We start from the raw sequence: 27,745 nt of genomic DNA, 5'->3' as shown, positions 1-27,745 counted from the left end.
CTCTGGAGTTGTGCCAACAGCTCAGGAATTCCATGGTTTTTTACTTGCATTCAAGGAGGTGACTGGACTCAGAGCTGATTTAAGGCCTCTCAGAGCTAAAATGTGGGATTTATCCCAGATGGAACCCCCCCTTTTCCAGTTTCCCTCAGGTCTTGCCTGATCCAGGCTGTGGATCTGCAGCTCTTCTGGATTTTTAGCCTAATTTCCAGCCCTTGTCCAGCCCTTGGGCAGTTTTGCTGGCACCACAAACTCTCTCCTCCGTGGCCCAGCTGGAAGCCAAGAGCTCCAGCAACATTCCCAGCAGGGAGAATACCCCAGGAGTGGATTTAGCAATTAAAGTGGCTCAAGCAAAATGTGCTGAGGCCCCTGGGGAACATCCCAGGAGCTCTGGGATCCCAGCAGGATGTTCATGTCACCTCCTGTGCCTCTGGGGTGTTCTGACTCCTGCAATAAACACCTGAGTCTGAAAATTCCCACTCTGCCCCCCCAGAGAATTTAGGGTTTGGCTGCAAAGTTGGAATTCCTGGTTTGGGATTAGATCCACTGAGGTGAAAAACAAATGATGGAGTTAGAGACAGTACCATGAAAACAGATGGATTGAAAACCCTCTGCCAAAGGTTTCAAACTGGAAAAAAGCACCAAGTCAAATCATGTGCTTGGGGGAAACTGCTGGATTTTATGGAGCATCCAAAGGGAACTGGCTTGTTCAGGGAGTCCCACATACCTGGCTGCCCAGGACCCCCTTCTCAGCCTTCAGATCCTCTCTCAGCAGCTCAAGCTCAGATACAAGTTGCCTCCTCCTCTCCCTCTGCTCTCCCAGATGATTTCCCAACTTGTCTATGGTTTCCTGACAGCTTTCCAACATCTGCAATAAGAAACATTAGGAGTCTCTTCTCCAGCATCCTTTATTCTACCCAAAGAAAAACAAATTGCAGGAAATGTGTCTTCTATGAAACACAGAAAGGAGAAAAAAGGCTCTCAAAAATTTCCAGGGGGATTCCTGCATCTCATACCCAGGGCTGGCAGGACCTCTCCAAAGGCCTGGAGCCTCTACTGACCAAGATACCTTGGGAAGGTCCTCTCCCACTTGTAAGCAGCTCTGTCAAGCTGAAACATCAGGAAGATCCAGTCGTTGGGAACAAATGGACCTGCTGGGAAGCAGCTTTAAATGTACCTACAGACCCCTTGGTTTCACTGAACCCTACACAAGAACTGAGAACCTTCACACAGGTAACACCTTCACCCTCACAACAAACTCCTCAGCTTGCAGAGCTGAAGGCCAGGCCAGCTCCTAAGGGAGATGACTTTTCATGAAGATCACTTGGGCACGTTGGCTCCTTTCTTCCAAAAGCATCCATCTGTCTCCAGGAGCTGAGGGACTCCAAATTCCCAGGAGATGCTGATAAAGAGCATCCCCAGGAGAGAGTCACTTGAGATGCTCATGTTCCCTAAGACATCCCTAAACCAAACAGTTGATTTCCCAAGGGAAAGCTCTCACCTCCTGCATCTCCTGCGCTCCAGACGCCTCCTGCTCCTTCCTGTCCCTCTCACTTCTGTTCTTCTGCACCTCAAGCAACTCTGTTTCTAAACTGGTGATCTGAACATGGACAAACCACGAGTTAAAACCAAACCAGGACTCACAATTAAATGCAGAATTCCTGCTCCTTGTGCTGCCATTCCAGGATAAGCCCCACATTTGGAAGGAAGGAGCAGGAGTGGGCTGTGCACAGGCATCAGCTCTCAGCTCTCATCCTGCTGCTTCCAAGGGGGAAGGAGCCACCCAAGGCCAAGTCAGAAAGAGAAGGAATTGCTCCACAACCCAGGCTCCTGGTGAAAATTCAGAGTTCTCACAGGTTGTGGTGCTCTCCTGACATGGAGACCTCAGGACACCTTGGAAGGAGGTCACCCTCCTTCCCAGTGCTGTGGCAGTGCCCTGTGACACTCCAGCTCTGGAGCTGTGGGCTCACAGGCTCAGCCAGGAGTTTTATTTAATATATATTTATGTACATTATTATATACATATATATTTAATATATAGGGTTCTTTAATACCTTGAGATGGCATTCAGAGAATGAGCCACGGGCTTGTTCCCAAGTGGCTCTCCTTTATTAATTTAGGGGAGAAAATAAGGGCACTTGGCAAAGGTTTAAAAAGTTAGAAAAATGTTCTACTACAATACCAACTCAGCACATATTAATCCACAACACTTAAGTCAAGATCCAATCAATCCACAACACTTAAATCAAGATTTAATCCCTCCAGCTCCAAGCCACATAAAGCATTAAGAAAGTAGCAAAGAAGGAGAAGCAGAGGGAGAAAGAAGAAAGGAGGGGGAAGAGGGAGAGGCAGCTTATAGAGCTGGGATCCTGTGCAAGACCAGTTCTTACATGTCCAGAAGCAGGGCCACGTGGCAAACACATACCTTTGGTTTTATCTGCTCTGGTCTCTGGTTTTATCTGCTCCAGGAGGGTCTCTGACCCACCAGCCACTCTGGGGTTCTAGGCCAGGGTGAGGGGTGGTGTCCTCACTGTCCCAGTCTGAGCTGGGTCAGGGGCTGCAGGAGCTGTGGGGTGTTATAGGGCAGTGTCCTCACTGTCCCTCAGGAGCTGTGGGGTGTTATAGGGCAGTGTCCTCACTGTCCCTCAGGAGCTGTGGGGTGTTATAGGGCAGTGTCCTCACTGTCCCTCCAGGAGCTGTGGGTGTTATAGGGCAGTGTCCTCACTGCCAACCTGAGCTGGGTGAGGGGCTGCAGGAGCTGTGGGGTGGGGAAGTTTTTTGGAGCTCTTTGTGACTGGCAGCTGCTCCAGGGCTTCTCCATGGTGTTGCCATGAGGGATACAACACCACCCCATGGGTTCCACCCATCCCTTCACCCTCCACCACCCCCCCCAAGGTGGTTCTGACCCCATAATCACTGATCTGGTGTCTACAGCTGATTTATCCAAGCAGATGTTCAGATCAGACTTGTCCTGGTCCCTCCACTGCTCAAAGGTTGTCAATCCCTCCCTCAAGGCTCCAAGGACTCGGGATTTGGGATCCCTAAGCTCCTCCTGGAAGGCAGGAGTTTGTGTGGACAAGTGCTCCCTCTGCACATCTACCCTTGGGGGGATCCTTTGGGATGGATTATGGGTCCTGCAGTTCTAAAGGGCTCAAGGAGTTTGGGAACATCCCAAAGGAGCAGCCCAACCAAGGAACATCCCAAAGGAGCAGCCCAGTTAAGGAACATCCCAAAGGAACAGCCCAACCAAGGAACATCCCAAAGGTGCAGCCCAGTTAAGGAACATCCCAAAGGAACAGCCCAACCAAGGAACACCCCAAAAGAGCAGTTCAACTCATGAGCAGCTCAAAAGAGCAGTGCAATTAAGGACATCCCAAAGGAGCAGCCCAGCTTCTCTTCCCTGGCATGGCTCCTGCAGACCCTCTTCCAAAATCCCTCTGCTCCACTGCCAGCAGGGCCCTCAGCAGCTTCCTTTTCACCTCCCTATGACTGAAATCAAGTTTGGGCTGGTTTTCTTATTTCTAAACTCCCCAGCTGGGCTGTCCAACTGCCCAAGCCAGGCTGCCCCTGGATGAGCCAGGACACTGGAGGGAGGTGAAATCCAGCTGCAGATGAAATCCAGCTTCACAGAACCATGGGATCCCAGAATGGCTTGGGTTGGAGTGACCTCAAAGACCATCCACTTCCATGGGCAGGGACACCTCCCACTATCCCAGGTTGCTCCAATCTGGCTTTGGACACTTCCAGGGATCCAGGGGCAGGCACAGCTTCTCTGGGCAACCTGTGCCAGGGCCTCACCATCCTCACAGGGAGGAATTGCTTCCCAGTATTCCAACCCAAAGCTGAAGAAGTTCCAAATCCCTGCCAACCCCAGCCCATTTCCCACTTCCAAAGCAGGACATCAAAGCCCAGGAGCTTTGCTCTCCCTGACAGGCTCCAGCACGTTCTGGCTCTGCTGGAGTTCCCAGCAGGGAATGATCTCTCAGACCCAGCAAAGCTGCTCCAATATTGGGATTTTAAGACAAAGAAGTGACCCACTCAAGGTGTTTACAGGTATTAAAAGTGGGGTGAGACACTCAGACCTCTCACAGAAGAGCTAAAGAGCAATAAATCCCCTCCTCTTGCATGACTGTGTGAGAGTTTGGGGTTCAAGCAAGGCTTTGGTGTTATGAAAGAGATCTCAAAGGCAAAACAAGCCTCCCCTCCTCACCCCCAGCCAGCCTTTGGTCAGAAGTTGATGCCCAGCAAGGCAGTTCCATCATTTTGCTCATTGTCCCTCCAAGCCACCACTGTTTAAGCCCTTCCTTTGTGCCAGCAGCAGAACAATCCTCCCCCTGTGTCCTGGGCCTGAGTCACAGCCTGGCCAGCCCAGGCTCTTGGAGCTGTGCCAACCCATGGAACTCTCCCAAGTCCTTCCCACATGGAGCAGGGCTGGCAAACCCCCAGCAGTGCTGCCTTCCCTGGGCTCCAGCCCTTCCCTGCTCCCCTCCAAGGCTCCCAAAGCCCCCCTGGGGATGCAGGTGCAGCTCAGCCCCCTCTGTCTGAGCAGAGGGATCTAACCAGGGGTTAACTCATCTCCTCTCCCATCCCAGCTCTCCTCCATGCCCTGCAAGCCTCCAATCCAGCCCAAATACTTCACATCTCCTTGGTTACTCGATGCCATGACATTCCCTGGGATCTGTTTAACAATCCACTGACCAAAGGGGGGATTTGTCCAAACTCTTCAGTTTGATTTGTGGAGGGTTGTGTTTGTTCTGCCCCAGTGGGGAATAGTTTGGTGTGAGCTGAACGAGCCCTGAGTTAAACCAAAGCACAACCACGGTGGACAGACCCTTTTCCATCCCATTCCAGGGCAAGCCCTTGGCTCCTTGGAGAGAGGACATAAACGTGGTGTCATTGGCATCCTCATTAAGATACTGGAACATGTCCTCAGCCTGGGTTTAGAGGCTTTTCCCTCCCAGCCAGAGGCTGCTGACAGTGAATTCCTGGTCCCTTTCTTTGAACAATCCACCCTGGGGATGCACAGCTGCTCCAGCATCCATGTGGGATTCACCTGCAGCCCTGCACCACCTCCTACACTGTGTGCAAGTGCAAGGACAAGGGGGGCCTAAAATCTCATCCCAGAAATCCAGGGTGCCATGGGGACAATGTGTAAGGACAATGTGTAATGTGCTCCTCCCGGAGCTGCTCCAGAGGGATGGAGAATGCCTCCCGAAAACTGAGGTTTAAACCACCCTGAGAAAAGCAGCAGCAGCCTGAGAAGCTTCAATCCTTGCCCAGAGGATTGGGGTGGCCCTGCAGGGGTTGCCAGGAGGCCCCATGGACCTGCCAAAGCAGATATTCCAGGTGGTGCTTCACATCTGGGGTTTCCCAAAGGTTCCCAGAGCATCCCATGCAAATAAGAGGTGGATAGAAATCCTTTACTAAAGTCAAAGGACGACCTGAGTGGACTTGTCCTATTAACAGTGTCCCAGCCACCAGAGGGCAGGGATAGATGGGGTATTGGGAAGGAATTCTTGGCTGTGTGAGGGTGGTGGGGCCCTGGCACAGGTTGCCCAGAGAAGCTGTGGCTGCCCCTGGATCCAAAGCCAGGTTGGACAGAGCTTGGAACAACCTGGGCTAGTGGAAGGTGTCCCTGATCATGGCAGGAGTGGAATTGGATCATCTTTAAGGTCTTTTCCAACCCAAACAAGTCTGAGATTCTGCAAGGGGGGACAGGAGCTGGAAAAGACAATGCTCCTGTAACACTGGGAAATCTGCACTTCCAAACAAGTGTCATTTACTCCCTGCTGAGATTTTTTCTTCCTTTTCCCCTCTTTTCTGAACTGGCAGGTTTTTCTTGTCAAACTAAAGCCAGAGGGTACAGGTCCAGGTCAAACATCATTTTATTTTATCAATCAGGGAGAAAAGCAGTTGTAATGAAACAAAGCCAACCCTGGTCTGCCCCATTCCTCACTCACCTTCTGCTGCAGTCCCTCCACCTCGCTCTCAAACTGCTCCTTCTCCTGCTTGGTTTGGATCTGAGTCTCTCCCAGGATTGATTCCAGCTCCTCATTGCGCTCCACCAAATCCTCATGTTCCTGCTCCAGTTTCTGCAGCTTGTGCAGGAGCTGGGAATTCCTGCCCTCCATGTTTTCCATTGCCTCCCGGCACCTACACACCAAAACCAACGTCAGCAAGGCCAGAACTGCATCCCAATCCTTCCCACCAGCAAGGAAAAGCCAGGCTGCTCCTCACTATGGAATATTCCTGTCCTGCTGATTCCCAGCCTCACATTCAGCATGGCCTGTGCCTGTTCTTAATCAGGTGGGAATTAAGGGTGATGGGCTCTACACAAGGAAGGTCTGGGAGAAAAAGGGTCAGGCATGAGGATGCCAATAAATTCAGCTGCTTGAGGTGGAACAGGCTTGGGAAAAGAGTCACAGGGATGGGATCAGCCCCCTTTCCTCCCTGAACCTACGGGAAGAGGTGCAGCAGCTCCCTGAGCAGCTCAGGGGAGAGCAAAGCTTTGACTTCCCTTAAAAATCCCAGTTAACACACTGAAGGTTGAAAGCCAAGTGTTCTGGTGCAGCCCTGAAGAGCAACCAAATCCAGGGAAAACTTCCCAGCACCAAAACAGGTTTGGAAACAACAGTTTTGTGTGCACAGAGCCCCAGAGGCCCAACTCTGTTCCTTTAGGAAAGCAACAAAGTGGAGGAAGTGCCAGAAAACAACCAGGGGGCTCCACAGTCTTCAGGACTGCACCAAAATCTCCCATCTGGGGGCAGAGGAACAAAGTCCCAAAGAATATTCTAAAGGATGCAACAATTCAATCCCCCTCCAAGACAGAGCAGCAGCATCCACAGCCCCAGGAACCCCTGAAAGTAAAAGAGGGGAAGGATTTCTGCCCCTCTCACCTTTTATGGAGAGTTTCACCCCCCTGATCTCTATCCTCCTGATCCAAGGAGGACCAGGCTCTTCCTGCCCCATGCTCATCTTCAGCCCTCCCTTCATCCCGAGTGCCCTGGAGGAAATCCAAAGTTAGCAGAAAATTAAAACTGAAATCAGGAAATCCCAGAGTGGTTTGGGTTGGAGGGACCTTAAACCCCATCCAGTTCCATCCCCTACCACGGGACACCTTCCACTGTCCCAGGTTGCTCCAAGCCCCATCCAACCTGGCCTTGGACACTTCCAGGGATCCAGGGGCAGCCACAGCTTCTCTGGGCAACCTGTGCCAGGGCCTCCCCACCCTCACATCCAAGAATTCCTTCCTAATATCCCACCCAAATCTCCCCTTTTCCAATGTGAAGCCATTCCCTGTGTCCTGTCCCTCCATCCCTTGTCCCCAGTCCCTCTCCAGCTCTCCTGGAGCCCCTTTAGGCCCTGGAAGGGGCTCTGAGGTCTCCCTGGAGCCTTCTCTTCTCCAGGGGAACCCCCCCAGCTCTCCCAGCCTGGCTCCAGAGCAGAGGGGCTCCAGCCCTTGGAGCAGCTCCATGTTTTCCCCTGGACTTTCTCCAGCAGCTCCCTGTGTGAGCTCAGAGTGACTCCAAGGCCACTTGAGTCCCTCATAAATAAAACACAATCCTGAGCTCCATCAGCTCCACAACCTGAGCTCACCACGGGAGCAAACCCTCCCATCCCAGGGCCTGGAATGTGGAAGGACCCTGTTCTTCTGGAATGGCCAACAAAATGCCCTTGGCAATACCTGCAGTGAGGCTGCTCCGGGCTCCTCGGGCAGGGACAGCCCCGGCCTCTCACTCCTCTGGTACTCACAGATCTCCTCCTTGAGCTGCTCCACCTGCAGGACAAAACACTCTCTTGGATTTTCCATGAATGTTCATCTCTCTGTCGTGGGGAATTAAGATTCCCCCCCCCCAAAATTCGCTGCACGTTTATCAATATTAATGAATTTTTAAATTATTTTCACCTTCATCATTAATTTATTATCATTCCTCATCCTGAGGGAGTGGTTGGGATCCCATGGCTGCTCCAGCTGGGTGGACTCAGAGGACTGGGAGAGGAAGGGCAGGAAAAGGGGGGATCTCATGAAGCATTAAAGGGTGATTATCCTCAATTTCTTTCACTCACTGACCACACACACACGGAACACCCCCTGTACTGAGCACTGAGATCCCAACTGCTGATTCCCAGGACAATTTCCAGCCCTTCTGCCGTGGGATCAATGGAATTCTGTTCTTGGCAGCAGCTGCTCCCACCACAGGCACTGACTCCATGACCCACAGGCAGGAAAAGACATTTCAGGACACAGAACTGTTGGCAATAAAGTGCATTTTAAGCACTTACAAATTAAAAATTGTGGGTTTCTTAAGCTCTGTGCCAACAGTTAAGCCCCATTCCCAAGGAATACAGGGAATTTGCTTTTAGCTTAACCTGTAGTTAGAAGTGATCTCAGTCTAGCTGCATTTTTTTCTGAACAGAGAACAGAGTATCTCACATGTATCTGTATTTTTTTGTCTCTATATATTTCTTTTTTATAGATATTGAAATATATTTTAATATCAAAATATATATTTTGATATAAAATATATTAAATAATAAACATTAGAGGATATTCAGTATAATATTTATTAATATTTGTTCTTAATAATTTCTTAATAATATATTAATATATTCTGTGTTGTTATATATCATTATATCATATCTTTATATGATATATAAATATAATAAATATTAAAATACATTTAAACATTGTATTTCTATTTTATGATATCCTATACACACATATGTACCAATAGTGACTGAAAGGAGCAATGTCCTCAAGCAAAGGCAATATCATTTGGAATTAAAAAAGAATAAACTGAGGAATTTGAACTAAATTAATTTTATTATTATATTATCACATTTTTATGCAGCCCTAGAAACAAACTGTCCAGTAACTACAAGGTCTGAGGTGAAAGATGTGGAAGAACCAGCAATTTTTTTTATGTGAATAAATTAATTCAAGATATTATCTGATAAATATCATTGGGGTGAGATCTCCTCAGAGGTATTTGTGTTCATTTAAAAATACCCATTTTATGTGAGAGAACTGCAAGAAAACCACAGAGCTCAGTGTTGGGATGGCCAAAACAATTCCAGGCTGCTGAAGGGCTGATATGGAGGAATTAGGAGATAAGAACAGGCACAGATTTAGTGTCAAATGACACATTTTAATAGGAAACAGACTGGGTTTATTCCTTCCCTGTTGGCAATCCCAGTGAGGAACTATTTTGCTGATAGTCCCTTAATTGTTCCTTAATTCTAGATGGCATTTAGAGGATTCTGGATGTGTTACACCAGTAGTAATGTCATAGGAAGTCACTCCCTTAGGAAAGCCCCTACAAAATTAGCAAATCAATCACTGCAGCTGCATTAAAAGAGGCTGAGAGGGACCAAAAATCAGCATCAATCTAAAACAGATTTAAAAGCAGCTGGTGGTGGGTTTTAGGCTAAGCTCAGCTAAACTGGACTCTAACCCAGTCCCAGGGAGAAGGTGGATGTGTTGCTTCCTCTGTTTATCCAACTGATTTGGGGCAAATGTGGGCTAAGGGAGCTTGGAGCTGATCCTGCTCCCTGGGCACAGGAAAATGTGTCCCAAAGCCCCCTGTCAGCCTGAGCCCATCCAGCCCCTTCGTGTCCAGCAGAGCATCAAACTCTTCCTGCACGGAGGAGGCCCCAGAGCTGCATTCCTGGGAATTTATTCTGCCCATTTCCCAGATTTTATTATTCTGAGAACCACAGAACAGCCAAACAGCAGCCCTAGAAAGACTGGGGATAGAACAGAGAGGGGAAGGAAGGAGGCAGGGCAGGGCAGGGAGCAGGGATGGCTTCCAGGAGCCAGCCAGGACTGTCAGGGAGCAGGGATGGCTTCCAGAACCAGCCCAGGGCTGTCAGGGAGCAGGGATGGCTTCCAAGAGCCAGCCATGGCTGTCAGGGAGCAGGGATGACTTCCAGGAGCCAGCCAGGACTGTCAGGGAGCAGGGATGACTTCCAGGAGCCAGCCAGGACTGTCAGGGAGCAGGGATGACTTTCAGGAGCCAGCCAGGACTGTCAGGGAGCAGGGGTGGCTTCCAGGAGCCAGCCAGGGCTGTCAGGGAGCAGGGATGGCTTCCAGGAGCCAGTCAGGACTGTCAGGGAGCAGGGATGACTTTCAGAAGCCAAACCATGGCTGTCAGGGAACAGAGATGGCTTCCAGAACCAGCCAGGGCTGTCAGGGAGCAGGAATGGCTTCCAGGAGCCAGCCAGGGCTGTTGGCCCCACCGAGGCCCCTCAGGGCCATGGCAGAGCAGGAGGGGGGTGGCTGTGTGCTCACCAGCTCCAGGAATGCTTTCCTCTCCAGATCCAGCGTCTGGACCCGCGCCCGCAGTGCCAGGATCTCCTTATCCAGCCGGCTGTTGTGCTCCATGGCCTCCTGGAGCTCAGTCCTGCCTGGAAAAGCACAGGACAGGACAAACTGGTCACTGAATCGCAACTGAGGTGGAAGGGACCCACAAGGATCATCCAGTCCAACTCCTGGCCCTGCACAGACATCCCAACAATCCCACCCTGTCCCTGAGAGTGTTGTCCAAACCCTCCTGGAGCTCTGGCAGCCTTGGGGCTGTGCCCACTGCCCTGGGGAGCCTGGTCAGTGCCCAACCAGCCTCTGGGGGAAGAACCTCTTTCTAATCTCCAACCTGACCCTGCCCTGACCCAACTCCAGGCCATTCCATGGGTCCTGTCCCTGGTCCCCACAGAGCAGAGCTCAGTCCCTGCCCCTCCTCTGCCCCTGCCCAGGAAGCTGGAACTGCAGTGAGGTCTCCCCTCAGTCCCCTCTTCTCCAGCTGAACACACCAAGTGCCCTCAGTGTCCTCACACGGCTTCAAATCAAGGCCCTTCCCCATCTCTGTTGCCTCCTTTGGACACTCTCCAATGGCTCAATCTCTCCCTTCCATTGTGTCCCCCCAAACTGCCCCAATGTTGAGATGAGGTTGCCCCAGGGCAGAGCAGAGCGGGACAATCCCCTCCCTGATGCCCCAGGACAGGGATGTCCCTCCTGGCTGCCAGGGCACTGCTGACTCAGGGACTACTGGCCACCCACCAGCACCCCCAGGACCCTTTCCCGGCACTACTCTCCAGCCTCTCATTCCCAGTCTGTCTGTCCATCCAGGGTTGTCCCACCCCAGGGCAGAATCCAGCACTTCCCTTTGTTGAACTTCCCATGGTTGGTGATTCCCAGCCCTGGGATCTGTCCAGGTCTCTCTGCAGGGCCTCTCTGCCCTTCAGGGACTCAACAGCTCCTCCCAGTTTTGGGATCACCCGCAAACTTGCTCAGTGTCCCTTCCAGTCCTGCACCTGCATTGATGAATATGCTGGAGAGCACAGGGCCCAAGATGGGCCCCTGTGAAACCCCACTGGGGAGAGATGACAGTCTAATGTCACCCCAGTCACTGCTCTGGACCTCCCCAGCTCCATCAGGGCTCCCAGGCAGCCCCCACACACAGGTGTCCATGGGCAGGAGCACAGACACTCCATGAGGGAACATCCTCATGGAACACCATCCTTGTGGAACACATGGAGCACATCCCCATGGAACATATTCACATGGGACACATCCCCATGGAGCACCATCTTCACGGAACACCATCCCCATGGGACACATCCTTGTGGAACACACCCTTGTGGAACACATCCCCATGGAACACCATCCTTGTGGAACACATGGAACTCATCCCCACGGAACACATCCCCGTGGAACATCATCCTCATGGAACACCTCTCTGTGGAACGCATCCACACGGGACACATCCCAGTGGAACACAATCCCCAAGGGACACAATCCTCATGGAACACCATTCCAATGGAACACCATCCTCATGGAATATCATCCTTGTGGAACACATGGAACACATCCCCATGGAACCCATCCCCATGGAACACCATCCTCATGGAACACAACCTCATGGAACACCATCCCCAGGGAACACATCCCCAGGGAACACAATCTCATGGAACACAATCTCATGGAACACATCCCCATGGAACCCATCCCCATGGAACACATCCCCAAGGAACACATCCCCAGGGAACACATCCCCAGGGAACACAACCTCATGGAACACCATTCCCATGGAACACATCCCCATGGAACCCATCCCCATGGAACACCATCCTCATGGAACACAACCTCATGGAACACCATCCTCATGGAACACATCCCCATGGAACCCATCCCCATGGAACACCATCCTCATGGAACACATCCCCATGGAACACAACCTCATGGAACACCATTCCAATGGAACACAACCTCATGGAACACCATTCCAATGGAACACAACCTCATGGAACACCATTCCAATGGAACACAACCTCATGGAACACCATTCCAATGGAACACAACCTCATGGAACACCATTCCAATGGAACACAACCTCATGGAACACCATTCTCATGGAACCCATCCCCATGGAACCCATCCCCAGGGAACACCATCCTCATGGAACACATCCCCAAGGAACACAGCCTCATGGAACACAACCTCATGGAACACCATCCTCATGGAACACCATCCTCATGGAACACAACCTCATGGAACACCATCCTCATGGAACACATCCCCATGGAACACAACCTCATGGAACCCATCCCCATGGAGCACATCCCCATGGAATCCATCCCCATGGAACCCATCCCCAGGGAACACCATCCTCTCCCTCCCACGGTAGATCTCCAGTTTCTGGGAGATCCAGGTTCAGTAGCAGTGCTGTGTCCCCTACAATCCACAGTTATCCCAGGGATTCCAGTTTGCCTCTGGATCATGGAGAATCCCTCCCCTCCCATCCTCAGCATGGGATTCACGAACAGCAAGGAAAGCTTTGGAAAACCCAAACAACCCAAAAATTCCTTATTTTCACCGCAAAATGCCTCATTGCTCCAAGAGGGAACGCAACCAGTTACTGTATCCATGTTTCCAGGCATTAATATTTATGGAATGGCCGGGACAGGAAAACTGTGGCTGCACAGCAGCCCTTCAAGGCTGAATCAATAAACTAGTGCAATCACAACACCCATTAATGCACACTCCCAGTATTCCCAGTGCAAAAAACAGGGAAAGGTGTTGGGATGAGGAGCACATGCACAGAATTGTGTCCCAAAAACCAGAGAGGAGACAGTTTTCTTCCCAGAATAGGGCAGAAGGAGTTTTTTCCCTTTACAGCTTAAGGGGCGGGCATGGGAAATTTCAGCTTCACGTTGATTTTTATTCAGGTAAAAATCTCTCCTTGTTTGGTCCCAATTTGGAAAAAATAAAAACATAATCCACAGTCCCAATCCCTTGATTCAAACCAGGATTCTGATAATGGAATTTCAGCTGTGCAATTTAATAAAATAAAATAAAATAAAGTCAAGAAAAGAAAAGAAAAGAAAAGAAAAGAAAAGAAAAGAAAAGAAAAGAAAAGAAAAGAAAAGAAAAGAAAAGAAAAGAAAAGAAAAGAAAAGAAAAGAAAAGAAAAGAAAAGAAAAGAAAAGAAAAGAAAAGAAAAGAAAAGAAAAGAAAAGAAAAGAAAAGAAAAGAAAAGAAAAGAAAAGAAAAGAAAAGAAAAGAAAAGAAAGAAAATAAAAGGCAAAGAACCTCTTCACAGAATCACAGAATTGGTTGGGTTGGAAGAAGATCTTGAAAATCTCCTCGTTCCAACCCTCAATTTCCACCAAAGTGAATATTTTAGTGAAAAGACGCCTGAGTATTTTACTGAAGAGCCTTGCTGATAAAATTCTAGCTGTTCTCCATTTACAAACATCCTAAATTGTCCCTCTTTTCCCATTCCTTTCTCTCCAGCTGCTTTCAGGGCTGATCCTACAAGGACAATAAAGGCAGCCCAGTCCTGCTTCTGAGCCCCAAACCCTGCAACATCCTTTATACCCTTTATTAAACACAATTCCAAACCCCCAAAACCCCACTAACTGGGCTCAAATTGGCCCCAACCAACCACATCCATTCCCTCTAACACAAACGAGTTGTCCCTGAAGCAAAAGACCTTGTTCTAGTAAAGGTGTTTTTAGCCAAGATCAGGGATTTCTTTGAGGGTTTTTCTTAGCAAACAAATTTATTTATAGAGCCATTGGCTCTGAATTTGTCAGGAGGAGAAGCAGAGATCCAGCACCGGGGACACCACTGAGATGTCACTCCCATTTTGCACACCCAGCACAACAAAACCCCACAGACATAAAGCCTTAAACCCTTACTCACAGTCTGCAAGGCCTTGTATTCATCTGACACTCCAGGAGATCACAAAGCTCAGGGAATGTGCAGGGAATGATCCCTGAGGGTCCCAGGCTGGAGCTGCTCCGTGTGCTGGAGCTGCCACTGCAGGCTCACCCCATCCCTGGGGACACGTGGATCAATCCACACATCCAGCACAGCCCTGCCTGGCATTAAAGGACTCTGTGTGATGGGGTTGGAGGCTGGGGAGGAGCTGCCAGGTCCTGGAAGCTGCTGGGGTGAGGTCCAGGTCCTCACACGCAGCACCAGGACCCTCCACTCTCCCCTAAACCTGAACCTGGAGTGTCCTGGAGTGACTTGGTCTCACGTGGGGCTGGGATGTGGCATCTCACCCCAGTTTGCTGCTCTCCACTGGAATTCTGCACCACAGGTTCAGGGACTGTGAGATGATGGATAAAGTTAAACCCAGAGAGGATTCAGAATTTAAGGTAAAAAGTACCTGCAACTCCCTGGATGGACAGAGGTCGAGATGCTCCTCAGCACAACCATAAACATCTGCTCAGAGGAACAGAAGGGAGTGTGGGACCTGGTGGAGACCATGTGGCCTCCCCCATTCTGATCCCAGCAGAATGGGAGAACATTGCAGCACTGAGACAGTGCCTGACAAGGGACAATCAGGATGTTCTGCTGCCAAAGCCACAACCACATCCAAGCCCCTCCTCGGGTGCCAAACCCCCTCCCATCAGGTACACCCATCAGAAATAAAACAGTTTTTATGACTAGAGCCACTCCAACTCCACCCAAACGAAAAGAAAATGAGCAAAAATCTGAACTCCCACCTTCCACATGACAGGGACAATGCAAGGAACCCCCCCAGAAAAGCAGCCATACCCCTGTGTCCAGCAAAGCACCTGGACCACCCCGAGAGCAGCTTTACCACATCTCCCTCCAGAAAACTGTTCCCTTCCACAGTATTTCAGTACATATAAATATTTCAGTATTTACAGAAAATACTAAAAATAAATAAGGGTTAGTCAGCAACAGTTGTTTCAGAAATGAGGTGAAGGGACACAATCTAAGTAGTCACTTCATCACTGCTGCTCTTGCCAAGGGCTCCCAAAGAGGCAACATTCCCAAAGTGCATGTGGAGGAGCCTGGGATGAGGGCTCCAGAAAAACCTGGGTACATGGTATTTCAGCTACTCTGTTCCTGTACCAAGTCCTCATTCCCTCTCCATCCCCTCCTAGGGCAGGAATTTCTCCCTGTGGAGGAGCCAGGGAGAGGAATTCAGTCCAGATCTGCTTCTCACGGATCACAGAGCCCCAGTCTCAGAATTAATGGATTTGTAACTGTTAATTACTGCATTCCCATCTCCTAAGGAGCAGGCTAACACCTGATTTTCCCACATTCCAAGCAGGGAGGACACAGGAGAGGCTGCCTCCCCCTCCCCAGAGGTGGGGAGGTGACTTTACCCCGAGTGGGCTGGGCTGAGAACAACCAGGAATTAGGAGTGGCTTTACCTGCTCCACTCTGCTCCTTGCTTGGTGCATCCAACTCCTCTGTCATCCCCTGCAGCTCTTCCTGGGCCACCACCAGCCTCTGGGGAGCATCATCCAGATCCCCCACAGCTCCTGCAGGTTCCCTCTCCAACTCTTTCCTGCAGAACTGAAGCACAAGGGTTAATGTTCCACTGGAAATGAGAAAACCCTGTGGAGATGGGACTAAGGCAAAGCTGCTTGTCACCCTCTCTGACACCGGTCCCCTCCTCTCCAGTGCCACTTCTGGGACACACCAAAGGCAGGTGATGCCCACAGGGCAGCCCTGACCCAAAGCTCTGAGTGTTCCCTGGCTCCCAGCAGAGGGGACTCACTCCTGCATAGGCTGGTGGGGCTGCACAGCCTGAGGATGAGGCTCTGGAACTGTTCAGGCTGTGGGTTTTCATTCTAAAACCAATTAAAACCCTCCCAGTGTGCTCAAGAAGAGACCTGAAATGGGGGGGGGACCACGAGTCTGATGAGGATGAACTGGGGGAGGCTCAGCCTGGAGCAAAGGAGGCTCAGGGGGGACCTTCTGGCTCTGCAACCTCCTGACAGGAGGGGGAGCCGGGGTGGGGGTCAGGCTCTGCCAGGGAACAAGGAATAAGAGGAGAGGGAACAGCCTCAAGTTTTGCTAGGGCAGGTTAAATTGGATATTAGGGAAAATTCCTTCACAGAAAGGGTGGTCAGGCACTGGCACAGGCATCCAGGGCAGTGGTGGCCACCATCCCTGGAAGTGCTCAAAAAATATGTGGATGTGGCACCTGGGGGCACAGTTCAGTGGTGAGTGTGGCAGTGCTGGGTTAATGGTTGGACCTGATGATTTCAGAGGGCTTTTCCAACCTTTTGAGTCTATGAAATCTCAACTATGAGCTGTGCCACCAGCAAGAAAATGTATTTCCTTTCTCACTGTCCCTTAGGAAGCAGCTGGGGCACTCCAGCTCCCAATGCCTGGTGAGTGTGACCAGAGCCAGCCTTGCACAGGAGATTTTAATGCACAGCAGCACCAGTCAGAGCATGGCCATGTGTCTCTTGGCCCTGCCATGTGCCCCTTGGCACCACTGAGGGGGATTTTCACCTTCAACATGTCTTGACTAGAGGGGTGTTGCCATCGTGCCTTACATTTGAAGGGAATGTTTCAGTCAGAGTTATTCCAAATCCTTGGGAAAAACACCCCAGTTGTCCCAGTGAGTACTGGGAGCTCTGTGGGTTCTCTGCTTTTTTTTAAAACCTCTCATCTCCTGGATCTGCCTTTCAGAGCCAGAGGGTACAGCTTCGCCCAGAGAGTGTTGGCACAGAGTGTGATTGACTCCCTCTATCAGAGTAACACCGGGACACTTAGGATCATGGAATGGTTTGGGATGGAAGGGACCTTAAATCCCATCCAGTGCCACACCTTGCCACAGGCAGGGACACCTTCCACTAGCCCAGGTTGCTCCAAGCCCCATCCAACCTGGCTTTGGACACTTCCAGGGATTCAGGAGTAGCCACAGCTTCTCTGGGCATCCTGTGCCAGGGCCTCCCCACCCTCATAGCCAAGAATTCCTTCCTAATATCCCATCTAACCTGCCCTCTGGCAGTAGGAAGCCATTCCCTGTGTCCTGTCCCTCCACCCCTTGTCCCCAGTCCCTCTCCAGCTCTCCTGGAGCCCCTTTAGGCCCTGCAAGGGGCTCTCAGCTCTCCCTGGAGCCTTCTCTTCTCCAGGGGAACCCCCCCAGCTCTCCCAGCCTGGCTCCAGAGCAGAGGGGCTCCAGCCCTTGGAGCAGCTCCGTGGCCTCCTCTGGACTCATTCCAGCAGCTCCACATCCTTCCTGAGCTGGGCCCCCAAAGCTGGAGGTAGCTCTGCAGGGGGGTCTCATTTGAGGGGGGTAGGGGGATAGAATCCAAATTTAATTGGCCTTTGGGGTGCAAACACACACTGTGGGCTCATGTCCAGCTTTCCATCCACGAGAACCCCCAAACCCCTCCTTCAGGCCGTCCCCTGTCTTTTGAGCCATTTACAAACCCATTCCTGCTCCCCCCAGGAACCAGCACTGAGGGTTCCTGAGGCTCAGCAGGTTGGTGTCACCCATATTTTGCACTCCTAGAGATGTTCCTGAGCTCCCACCTACCATGACCCCAGAATATTTCCCTCTGGATCTGTCAGAGCCGACCACACAAACTGCAGGTTTGGACCCCTCTTTCTGCCTTAGTGGTGACACATCAAAACAATCAGTTCTGCTTGGTCAGTCTGGCTAAAAGCTGAATTCATCCCTGTACCAGACAGGACAGGGATGGCCCTTCATCCCAAGAGTGGGACAGGTCAGCTGGGAACAAGCAAGGCCACACATTCCCGAAAACAGGGTAAGAGGAGCAATTAACCCATTAACCTGTAACACTGCTGGGACTCTAATGACTCTGTGAAACAAGAGTGATGCTCCCCTGAACAATGGGGTGCTTAATCCACAGTTTCTGGTTCACAGGGATGGACAGCAATGACATCATCTGGCGGGAATAATCAGCTTCAGGGAGACTGTTTTCCGGGAAAACAGATCTCCCAAAGTGTCCTTCACCTGGTTTAAAACCACAGAAACGGTGCCCAGTGTAAGAACTGGGCAGAATTTGTGTTTGGTGGAAAACAAGGAGCATTAGGCTTATAAAAATTCCCTAAAAGTGTTCAAGGTGAGGTCCAGTGGAGGGTGTCCCTCCCTCCTCCAAACCCAAACTGTTGTGTGATTCCATTCCTGTCCCCAGGAAGAAATTGAAAGGCACAAAAGCAGAAGGCCAAGCCCTGACCCCTCTCTGAGGTCTTGCCCCCTCTCCCTGCTTTCCCCCAGCTCCAGCTCCTTCCTCATTTCTTGGTCACTCAGAGACAAACAGCAGTTCACAGAATTCCAGAATTCTCCATGAAATAGCCACATTCAGGAGTAGGTGGGAATTGGTGGCCTTAAAATCATAGAAGGGACCCCCAAGTATCATCCAGTCCAACTCCTGGCCCTGCACAGACACCCCAACGATCCCACCCTGTCCCTGAGAGCTGTGCAGACGTGGGAGCAAATCAAATGCCAATGTCCAAGGGTGGAAACTAAGAAAGACACTGACTTAGAATCAAAGAATTCCAGACTGGTTTGGGTTGGAAGGGACCTTTAAGCCCATCCAGTCCCATCCCTTGCCCTGGGCTGGGACATCTCCCACTATCCCAGGTTGCTCCAAGCCCTCTCCAACCTGGCCTTGGACACTTCCAGGGCTGGGGCAGCCACAGCTTCTCTGGGCAACCTGTGCCAGGGCCTCCCCACCCTCCCAGGGAAGGATTTCTTCCCAATATCCCATCTAAACCTACTCTCTGGCAGTTTGAAGCCACTCTCCTTGTCCTGGCACTGTCTGCTCCTGTAAATAGTCTCTCTCCACCTTTCCCGTAGCTCCTTCAGGTACTTCACCACTGAGACTCCACTGAGGACTCAGAGACAGGAGAAATAGTTGTCATTGCAGAAATATCCCAAAGACATTCCCTCCCCAGCCTGAGCAGCTGAGCAGGAGGTACCTGGATCCCCTCTGTGGTGCTGGGGAGCAGTCCCAGTTTCCCCAGCAGTGCTGTCCTCTCCACCAGCAAATAGGCGACCTGTTCGCTGGCAGCGCTGTGAGCGATCTGGGACAGCCCTTCCTGCTGCAGCATCTCCTCCACCTCCTTCAGCTGGGCTTCTGCAAGGCAAGGCAAGGCTTGGGGTGAGCAGAGGAGCAATCAGGGCATGACTTCCTGCAGATCTGCTTCCCAGATCCTCTAATTCCCCAGTGCAGCAGCTGCTGTTTCTCCTGGACCCCAACAGCTCCTCAAGCCTCTCCTGTTTCCCACTCCCTGTTCTTACCTGTTATCTCAGCCCTACTCCCTCTCTCCCAAGGTTTCTGCTCATTCATCCCCTTCCCTGCCTGCCAAGCCACAGGGCCTGCTACACCTATTTGGAGTTCTCCTGCCTGGTTTTCCATGGAGGAGTTTCTACAACCACCTTCTCCTCCCAGCCTGGTTTATCCTCACACCGTTAACCCCGAGTGGTGGAAACTAAACAGGTTAAACATGAGGGAACCATGGAATCATTAAGACCTCAAAGATCATCAGTTCCAACCTTCAGATACCCAAGATCTCTTGGAGAGAAGCAGACATTTTCTTCAGCAAGAGACACAAAACACTGGATCACTCCTAGAGAGCATCACTATTTTCCCAAAGAGAGAGGCAGATCTAAATATCTTTAAGAATCAAAGTGCCAATCCTTCACCATTTATCCCAAAATTATAGCCAGGAACACTCCGTACTGGGAAAAACTTCCAGATTCAAAGGCAGATTTGTGACAACAGCACTTGCAGAAGTCAGTTTATGGCCAGGCACTGCTGTGTTTGTGAAACAAACAGGTGATAAAAAGATTCCCTCGTTTTTGTGGCTGGAATTTACCTGCCAGGAGAAAATGAGGAAACTTTGGTCTCTGGAGTGGTCAGGGCAGTAACTCCTGCACCAGATTCAGCAGCTTGTGGAGCCAGGGAAGGGCTTTTCCAGCCCTCCCTGTGTAATTCATATTAAAACAAATCCAAATTTCTGGCCCAAACAAGGTGATAAAGGTTTCTGAGTGCTGCAGGATGGGAGTGCAGGGAGTTGTAAGGAAGAAGGAGGATATTCCCACTTTTTCACTCAGGAAGCTGGAGTTGGACAACTGCTGTCCAGCAGAGCAAATATTCCTCTCCCCCAGAACACACAGAGCTCTGGACAAGCCTGGTCCTCCCTTCCCTGCACTGATTTAACCACATCCCGAGGCTCCAATCAATCAATCCCATGTTTCCACTCCGCTGTTCCAGCCCTGTGGATGGAAAACACCCTGCGGTCCCCTGGGGTCCCAGAGCACAGCTCAGTCAATAGGGGGTCAAACAGGGCCCACCAGCAAACAGGGCTCTGGGCAGCATCAAAATAACTGCACTTGCTCTGAGCATGTGCACCAGGAAGAGCCCAAGGATCCCAGGAAACAGACCCCAACCTGCCTTGCAGTTTGCTCCCAGAGTTTTGCCAAATCCCAGCTACGATGAAGGGGAAACTGCTCCCATTTATGGCCAGGAATGGGACCCCCTATAGAACTGACACCTTCCCCTGCCAGTGCTTCCCTCATACCCTGCCAAGTAATGTTTACTGGTACAGCCTCAGATCCCAGACATCTTCCACAGGCTGAGGAGGGAAAAAAAGGATTTGTGAGGATGAGGATGGTCTGCCATACCCAGCACAGGTCACCTGCTTGTCAAACCCACTGATTTCTCACAAACCCCTTCCCTCTCTGACCCAGCAGGTCTGGGAAGAGCCAACAGCTCCCCCAGGCACTGTTCCACCAGAGCACTGCTGGGTTCCCACTGCCACCTCCTGTCCCTGCTTGTTTGGAAGCAAGTTTTATATTTGTATTTTCCTGCCCAAGGAAGACTCTGAGAAGCAGCAGCTCAGTGGTGTCCTCACCTCACCCCAGACCTGCCTGCCCTGTCCCTGCTGGGTGTGTTTCACCAGTCCAGCTGTTCCAGCTGTTCCAACAAACGAGCTCAGACCACGACTATTTATTCTTTTTATTCCACTTTTGAAACAAATGGAGGCAGCTCCCCCCAGTGTGGTGCTTCACTGCCCATTCCAGTTGTTTTTCAGGAAGGCTTTTGGCACCACAGCACATGTGCCATTGACCTGCCCTCCAGCAACACCCCGGAGTGCCCAATGAGAACTGTTGGATCAGGAACCACCTGGAGGGGAGGAAAAATGTCACTCTGGGCAGAAGATCCACATGAGGTGAAGCTCAGCTCCATGGCCCAGCAGAAACCCAGTTCCATGGCCCAGCAGAAACCAGCCCTGGCTGCTCCAGCAGGAACCTGTGCCAGGCACAGAGTAAATCTGTGAGCAGGGATTTGTGTCATCAGAAACTACTCGGGGTCAGTGATGGGCATTAATGATCCCCAGGGCCTGAAGGGGCTCCAGGAGAGCTGGAGAAGGACTTGGGACAAGGGATGGAGGGACAGGACAAGGGGGAATGGTTTTAAATTAAAAGAGGGGAAATTTAGATGGGATATTGGGAAGGAGTGAACGTGGTTTGGCCCTGGCACAGGTTGCCCAGAGAAGCTGTGGCTGCCCCATCCCTGGAAGTGTCCAAGGCCAGGTTGGACAGGGCTTGGAGCAACCTGGGCTAGTGAAAGGTGTCCCTGCCCATGGCAGGGGGTGGGACTGGAGGGCTTTAAGGTCCCTCAAACCCAACCCAGTCTTTGATTCCATTCTATGAAACAACAGATCAAGTTGCTCCAAGTGATCCCAGATCAAGGTCTCCAGCCTTTACCTGAGTCTTTGCCCCTCCCTTCTCCCCTCCCAGCTCCAGCTGTCAGGACAAGGCAGAGCAGGACAGATCCTGCCCCTCACACCATTCCCAGCTCAGGCCCCTCCTTTGTACCACAATCTTGATCCAGCCACTGTTCCCAACTGCCCTTTCAGGTTCTCCTTCCAATTCTCCCAAAAGCTCCCAACCACCACCCTCTCCTCTTGCCTCACCCCCATTTTTAACAGTCCCAGCAGACCTGGGTCTGCCTTTCCACAAGACCCTTGTCCATCCTGATCTGCAGGATCATCCTGTCCCTACTGCAGACACCCAGCTGTCCCCAAAAACAAGAAGGGGAGCAAGACCTGGAGCACAAGTGTGAGGAGGAGCAGCTGAGGGAGCTGGGGGGGCTCAGCCTGGAGAAAAGGAGGCTCAGGGGGGACCTTCTGGCTCTGCAACCCCCTGACAGGAGGGGGGAGCTGGGGGGGGGGCAGGCTCTGCTCCCAGAGAACAAGGGACAAGAGGAAACAGCCTCCAGCTGTGCCAGGGGAGGGTCAGGTTGGATATTTGGGAAAATTCCTTCACAGAAAGGGTGGTCAGGCACTGGCACAGCCATCCAGGGCAGTGGGGGAGTCACCATTCCTGGAAGTGTTCAGAAAACCTGTGGATGTGGCACTTGGGGACACAGTTTAGGGCTGACCTTGGCAGTGCTGGGGGAATGCTTGGACTTGATCTCAGAGGGCTTTTCCAACCTTAACAATTCCATGATTCTGTAATGAAAAGCAGAGGCTCAGGGAATGGACACAGGGACACAGACAGGACTCAGCAGCAGAGCCACATTAGAGCCCCAGAGCAGCCCAAGAGAATCCTTTGGGAATGTGGCACAGCACAAGCTCATCCATCTGCTCCATGACAGAGATGGCCAGTGGGATTCTTCTGTGAGGTGGCTGAGCCAGAATCATGGAATCAGAGAATATCCTGAGCGGGAAGGGACCCCCAGGGATCATCCAGTCCAAATCCCAGACAACCCCAACAATCCCATCCTGTCCCTCAGAGCACTGTCCAAACCCTCCTGGAGCTCTGGCAGCCTTGGGGCTGTGCCCACTGCCCTGGGGAGCCTGGGCAGTGCCAACCACCCTCTGGGGGAAGAACCTTTTCCTAATATCCATCCTAAACCTCCCTGGCACAGCTCCAGCCATTCCCTGGGTCCTGTCCCTGGGCACAGAGAGCAGAGATCGGAGCTGCCCCTCAGGGAGGAGCTGCAGACCCCAAGGAGTCTCCCCTCAGCCTCCTCTTGTCCAGCTGAACAAACCTGCAAAGCAAAGACCCAAAAAAACCTCAATAAAAGACTCAATAAAACACTCCACAAACACCTCAAAACACCTCAGGGCTGCCCTCCCTCCCTGCAGGGGACAGCCTGGGGGGAGCAGGGCCTTCTCCACTGCCCAGATCCCTAAATTATCTCCACACATCACTAGTGCCAGCACTGAGCTATAGGCAAGCCTTAAAACCCACAATCTGCCAGTGATATCCCAAAACCCCTCCAGAAAAACCCTATGGCATTGAATCCACAAAACCCCCCGGGAACAACACGAGCACAGTTAAAACCCAGATGCATGGACACGGATCTCGGCTTCCATTCCAGGCTTAATCATTGCTCAACAGCCACAAGGATCCCTCAGAAGTGGAAAAAGTCCAAGACCGGGACGGAATCGCTGCATTTCAGCTTTGGGGAAGAGACCTGTCCTTCTCCTGCCACCTCGTGGGCAGTGAGAGAAGAACCAGGAACAGAGTTTCCTGCCACAGTGACTCTCCCAAAAACTCATTCATCATTTCAACCCCTTGTAACCAGCGTTTTCACCAAAAACCACCACTTGAGGTGCCCAGAGGAACCAGAATTTTAGGCAAACCCATCCTGGGAAAGTCCCTCCGTCAGATGTGCTCCTCGAAAACCCAAAAGATGCTCAAAACCACAATCAGTTTGCCCAAAACTCCTGAATTTGCTGCCCCAAACAAAGCCTGCTGTGCCATCACCCCCAATTTTACCTTAGGGCCAGGACAATACATCCCATGAAAGGAGTTGATGTAACAAAGGCACTCAAAGCACAACAGAAGACTGAAGAAAATCAAGATTTAAACCCCCCAAAAAAATACATTTGCCGTTACTGGAAGCGACGCCAGAGTTTGAAAATAAATTATTTGAAGCAAAATAAATGAAATAATTCCTTTAAACAAAATTACTGCACCTAAAATAGTGGAGTTCTAAGTGGGGCAGTGGAAAGTGTCCCTGCCACAGCAGGGAGTGGAACTGGATGGGCTTTAAGGTCCCTTCCAACCCAAACCATCCTGGGATTCTGTGACAATAAACAGGCACAAGTTGTGAATCCCCAGTACATGACACTGTCCCTCACAGTTGCTTTAAAAAATGGGGAGTTTGGGTAAACCAAAGCCAAAGGCAAATTCACTGCCTGGGTGGGAGTGAGGAGTCAATGACAGATAAATTAGTGTTGGAAAGCAAACAGCACCATCAGTTCTGGCCTTCAAACAGCCTCCGGGAGAGGCAACAACGGAGCCACGTGGAGAAAGTGCCAAATTCCCTGAATAAAGGCAGTGAAAGCAGGTAAGAACCTCTAAATGAATTAAAAATCAGCTCTAGCAGCTCATTAACACTTTTAGCAACCTCCCAAAGAGCAAACCACTGAGATGACCCTGAGGACTCCCTGAGAGCTCCCTGAAAGCTCCATAAGAACTCCCTGAGAGCTCCCTAAGAATTCCCCAGAAAGGCTGCTCTGCTCTCCAGGAAGGTTTAAGACCTGCCAGGGCATTCCCTGGGCCCGTGGTGAGGAGGGATCACAACTCCAAATCAACTCCAGCAGCTCATTAACACTTTCATCAACCTCCCAAAGGGCAAAGCACTGAGAGGTCCCTGAGAAGCCCCTGAGAGCTCCCTGAGAATTCCCCAGAAAGGCTGCTCTGCTCTCCAGGAAGGTTTAACACCTGCCAGGGCATTCCCTGGGCCCGTGGTGAGGAGGGATCATTACCCTGGAGCAGCTGCAGCCGTGCCAGCTCCAACCTGAGCTGTTCATTCTCCTTCTCGTACTCGGAGGCGATGGCATCCCGCTCCTCCGTCAGGGCACGGACGTGGCCCACGTAGCTTTCCACCTGGAACAGGGAAAACAGCCCTTTCCACCCAGAAGAGGGAAAACAGCCCCTATCCCTGTGGCTGCCAGAGCCTCCACAAGGGGCACAAAGAGCTCTGCCACCTTCATATTTAAAGGATAAGCTCAAGTATTGGTAGGATGCTGCACCTTCGGCACAGCTGGGGATGGGAAAACCTTGACTGGGAGGGGGTGAGGTGGGAGGGGGTGAGGTGTGGGGGTGCTGGGATTGGGGGAGCTCTGAGCCATGGCTCTGTGGGAGGTGCTGGGCTCACCACCTGCTTTTTGATGCCCCTACGTGAGGAATGGGGACGTAGTGGGGATGCCCTGAGTTTCCCAGGGCAGCAGAGTGGCTGTGACACCCTTGGACATGCTGCTGCACAGAGGGGGTGTGGGACTGGGTGGGTTTAACCCAGAGAGGGATCAGAGGATCACTTAGGTTGGAAAAGACCTCCAAAATCATGGAGTCCAATCTGTGCCCGATCCCACCTGGGCACTGAGTGCCACACCCAGTCCTTCCTCGGACACCTCCAGGGATGGGGACTCCACCACCTCCCTGGGCAGCCCCTTCCAATGCCTGACCACCCTTTCCAGGAAGAAATTCCTCCTCATGTCCAACCTGACCCTCCCCTGGCACAGCTCGAGGCCGTTCCCTCTCATCCCTTGTTCCCTGGGAGCAGAGCCCGACACCCCCCCCAGCTCCACCCTCCTGTCAGGGAGTTGTAGAGAGTGAGAAGGTTCCCCTTGAGCCTCCTTTTCTCCAGGATGAGCCCTCCCAGCTCCCTGAGACATTTCTTGTACTCCAGCCCCTTCCCCAGCTCCGTTCCCCTCTCTGCACTCGCCAGAGGGATGGGCCACGGCTGGTGACCACACACCCCCTGAACACCTCCAGGGATGGGGACTCCATCACTGCCCCGGGCACCTGTGCCAGTGCCTGACTGCCCTTTCCATGAAGGAACTTTCTCACCCAACCTGAGATTCCATGAAGGAATTTTCTCACCCAACCTGAACCTCCCCTCGGCACAACACGAGGCCACCTCCTCTCATCCTGCCCCTCTTTCCCCGGGAGCAGAGCCCAACTCCCCCTCCGGCTCCCCCTCCTGTCAGTGAAAGGTCTCCCCGAGCCTTCTTTTCTCCAGGCTCAGCCCCCCCAGCTCCCTCATCCCTGGTGCTCCAGCCCCTTCCCCAACCCGCTCCCATCCCAGGACAGCTCCAGCAGGGCCCCCTTACGTCTCTCATGTCCTGCTCCCGCCGCCGTTCCAGCTCTCCCAGCCGTGTCTCCGCTCTCCGGAGCAGCCGCCAGGCCAAGCCCAGCAGCTCCTGGGCCGGGGCCGCGGGGTCCGCGCCCTCCGCCCGCAGCCAGCGCAGCACCGCGTCCGCCGGCACCGGGGGCTCGGCCTGGGGGGAGAGAGGGAGTGAGAGGGGGGACGGGGTACAACTGACCCCCCACCGGGGTACAACTGGTCCCCTCAGCCCCAGGTGCCGGGGGTACAACTGACCCCCCAAATCCCCGGGCCGGTCCCGGGGGTATAAACGATCCCCCTCAGCCCCAAACCAGGCAGGACAGCTGACCCCCCGAGCCCCCTACGGGGGTACAACCGACCCCCTCAGACCCCGATCCCAAACCCAGGGTACAACCAGCCCCCCGAAACCCCGATCCCAAACCCAGGGTACAACCGACCCCTCTCAGACCCCGATCCCAAACCCAGGATACAACCGACCCCTCTCAGACCCCGATCCCAAACCCAGGATACAACCGACCCCTCTCAGACCCCGATCCCAAACCCAGGGTACAACTGACCCCCTCAACCCCGATCCCAAACCCAGGGTACAACTGACCCCCCAAAACCCCAGGCTGGTCCCGGGGATAAAACAACCCTCCGAGCCCCCGACCCCAGGGGTACAACCGCCGCCCCTCAGCCCCTGATGTGGGTCCCGGGGGCACCATCGCCCCCCCGACTATAACCCCGGGGGTACCACAGGTCCCCCGGGCCCGCTCCGGGCACCCACCGGGCCCGCGGCCGCGGCCGCGTCCATGCGGCGGGACGGACCCCCGTCGCCATGGCAACAGGACACGCCCCCAGAGGACACGCCCCCAGAGAGCGAGGTCTTGAATCGGGCTATGAGGCCACGCCCTTAGCCAATAGTGTTGTGGGGGCCGCGAGGCCACGCCCACTGTAGCGCCTCCAGCCAATAGTGTCGTGCAGGGGCGATTTGAGGCCACGCCCCTGGTCACTCCCCACTCGACAGCGCCCCCTGGCGGGGGTCCCGCGGGACAGACCGGCCGCCAAAAGTCCCAACGAACCGGGCAAAAAGTTATCCCGGTTTTCTTCCAAGGGAAACTGCTGGAGCTGAACTGAGCATGGAGAGGTGTCCGGGGAGACCTTAGAGCCCCTTCCAGTGCTCAGATGAGATCCCCCTGCAGCGCTGCCTCCAGCCCTGGGGGCCCAGCACAGGAAGGACGAGGAGCTGCTGGAGCGAGTCCAGAGGAGACCACGGAGATGCTCCAAGGGCCGGAGCCCCTCTGCTCTGGAACCAGGCTGGGAGAGCTGGGGGGATTCACCTGGAGAAGAGAAGGTTCCAGGGAGA

General features: G+C 52.5%; 1 protein-coding gene across 2 annotated transcripts in view; it reads right to left on the bottom strand.

Moving 5' to 3' along the window:
• The window catches only part of CCDC30 (coiled-coil domain containing 30), a 41,818-nt gene extending 14,620 nt beyond the window's left edge, over window positions 1–27,198 (bottom strand). Inside the window, exons 1-11 of one of the 2 annotated variants that reach the window (XM_032709193.1) lie at window positions 27,167–27,198; window positions 26,387–26,554; window positions 25,040–25,160; window positions 19,229–19,386; window positions 15,694–15,838; window positions 10,289–10,404; window positions 7,682–7,774; window positions 6,894–7,000; window positions 5,958–6,150; window positions 1,499–1,597; window positions 725–865 (exon numbers count right to left, since the gene is read on the bottom strand). In XM_032709193.1, the coding sequence (XP_032565084.1) occupies window positions 725–865; window positions 1,499–1,597; window positions 5,958–6,150; window positions 6,894–7,000; window positions 7,682–7,774; window positions 10,289–10,404; window positions 15,694–15,838; window positions 19,229–19,386; window positions 25,040–25,160; window positions 26,387–26,554; window positions 27,167–27,193 (1,368 nt within the window). In that variant the 5' untranslated portion in view covers window positions 27,194–27,198. The other variant, XM_032709194.1, reaches the window with a different exon arrangement.
• Between the last annotated feature and the right edge of the window lie 547 nt (window positions 27,199–27,745).

This window comes from Chiroxiphia lanceolata, chromosome 22, assembly GCF_009829145.1.
Source record: "Chiroxiphia lanceolata isolate bChiLan1 chromosome 22, bChiLan1.pri, whole genome shotgun sequence".
Classification (NCBI taxonomy): domain Eukaryota; kingdom Metazoa; phylum Chordata; class Aves; order Passeriformes; family Pipridae; genus Chiroxiphia; species Chiroxiphia lanceolata.
This window is presented reverse-complemented; position numbering and strand designations above follow the sequence as displayed.